We start from the raw sequence: 1281 nt of genomic DNA, 5'->3' as shown, positions 1-1281 counted from the left end.
CTGGTCAGGTCATTGTGGGCAGGGCTGTGACCCAGTGAGAGGGGCTGTAATCCTGCGGGCAGGACGGGGGCAGCCCTGCAGGGCAGGGGACTTGGTGAGCAGAGGTGGGGGGACTGGTCAAGACTTGGGATTCAGTGGGCAAAGCTGGACGCTTTGCAGGCAGGGCTGTGGAGCCGGTGGGAGGGGCTAGGCACCTGGCACGAACTAGTGGGCGGGGCCTGAAGAGCAGGGCCCAGGCCTGGGAGCTCAGTGTTAAGGGACCCTGGGAACCTGGCATATTGATGCATTTTGGGGCCAGGGGTGGGGATAAAGGAGACAGAGGTCCAGAGAGGGATGAGGGGCGGGACCGTGAGTAAAGCCTGCAGATGCCATGAGGACTGGGGATTTAGAGGTCAGGCTGAGGACCAACCAGGCCAGTGGGAGATTGGGGGGGGGGGGGGGGTTGGCCTGCAGGCCGATCTGAGGACAGGCTCAGAGCTGGATGTGAGACTAAGCTGAGTCCTTGGGTGTGGGCACCAGTTGTGTTTGCGATGGTAGTGGGTGGGGCTGGACGTCCGGAGGGCAGCTTGGGTGCAGTGCCCAGGGCTGGGGCAGCAGTGAGGGCAGTGGCTGGGGCAGGCGGTCTGGGCCCCGCATGGCTGTACCTGCACAGGTGACCTGGGCCGGCTGCCCGTCGGGGTCGCACGGGTGCTGCTCCATCAGGCAGAGCTGCCACTCGCTGCTGCTGCACAGGATGCTGGGCGCCAGGGCCCACGTGGCGTTCGGGGTCCCGCTGGCGTTCCCCAGGGCACGGTCCAGCGGCAGCGGGGTGGGCGGGGCGGGCCCCCACTCGGCCCCGCCGCAGCCCAGCACGCGGCACGCGGCCTCGGAGGCGCTGTGGTCCCAGAGCGCCCCGCATGGGGGCTCCCAGGACCCTCCTGCCCGCACCTCCACGGTCCCGCTGCAGCGGTTGCTGCCGTTCACCAGGCGGACCTCCAGCCGCTGCCCTGTAAGCACCAGGCCCGGCTGAAGCCCCGCAGGCCCTGCTGGTGCCAGGACGCAGGGGGGCAGTGGCTCCCAGGGCCCCACCCCTTCCTGCCTCCTGACTCCAGGCCTCAGGGGCTGGACTGGTCATCCCCAGCCCCCCTTAGGCCTGACCCCTACTTCTTCTTAGGTCAGGAGGAGGGGCTGAGGGTGACTCTAGGGGTGAAGGAGAGTGGGCCTGGGACCCAGGGGGCACCCCTGTGTAAGGAAGGGCAGGGGTGCCCCCAGGCCTCTCTGTCCTGAGGGTACTGACTGCAG

General features: G+C 68.3%; 1 protein-coding gene across 1 annotated transcript in view; it reads right to left on the bottom strand.

The window, feature by feature from the left end:
• The window catches only part of LOC102437788 (T-cell differentiation antigen CD6-like), a gene marked incomplete at its 5' end in the record, with an annotated part of 15394 nt that overhangs the window by 9883 nt on the left and 4230 nt on the right, over window positions 1-1281 (bottom strand). Inside the window, 1 exon segment of the mRNA XM_023748742.1 lies at window positions 645-986. Coding sequence (XP_023604510.1) covers window positions 645-986 — 342 coding nt within the window.

The sequence above is a fragment of the Myotis lucifugus genome, unplaced genomic scaffold (assembly GCF_000147115.1).
Source record: "Myotis lucifugus unplaced genomic scaffold, Myoluc2.0 scaffold_1756, whole genome shotgun sequence".
Taxonomy (NCBI): Eukaryota; Metazoa; Chordata; class Mammalia; order Chiroptera; family Vespertilionidae; genus Myotis; species Myotis lucifugus.
Note: the sequence above shows the minus strand (reverse complement) of the source record. Positions and strands in the feature narration are given on the sequence as shown.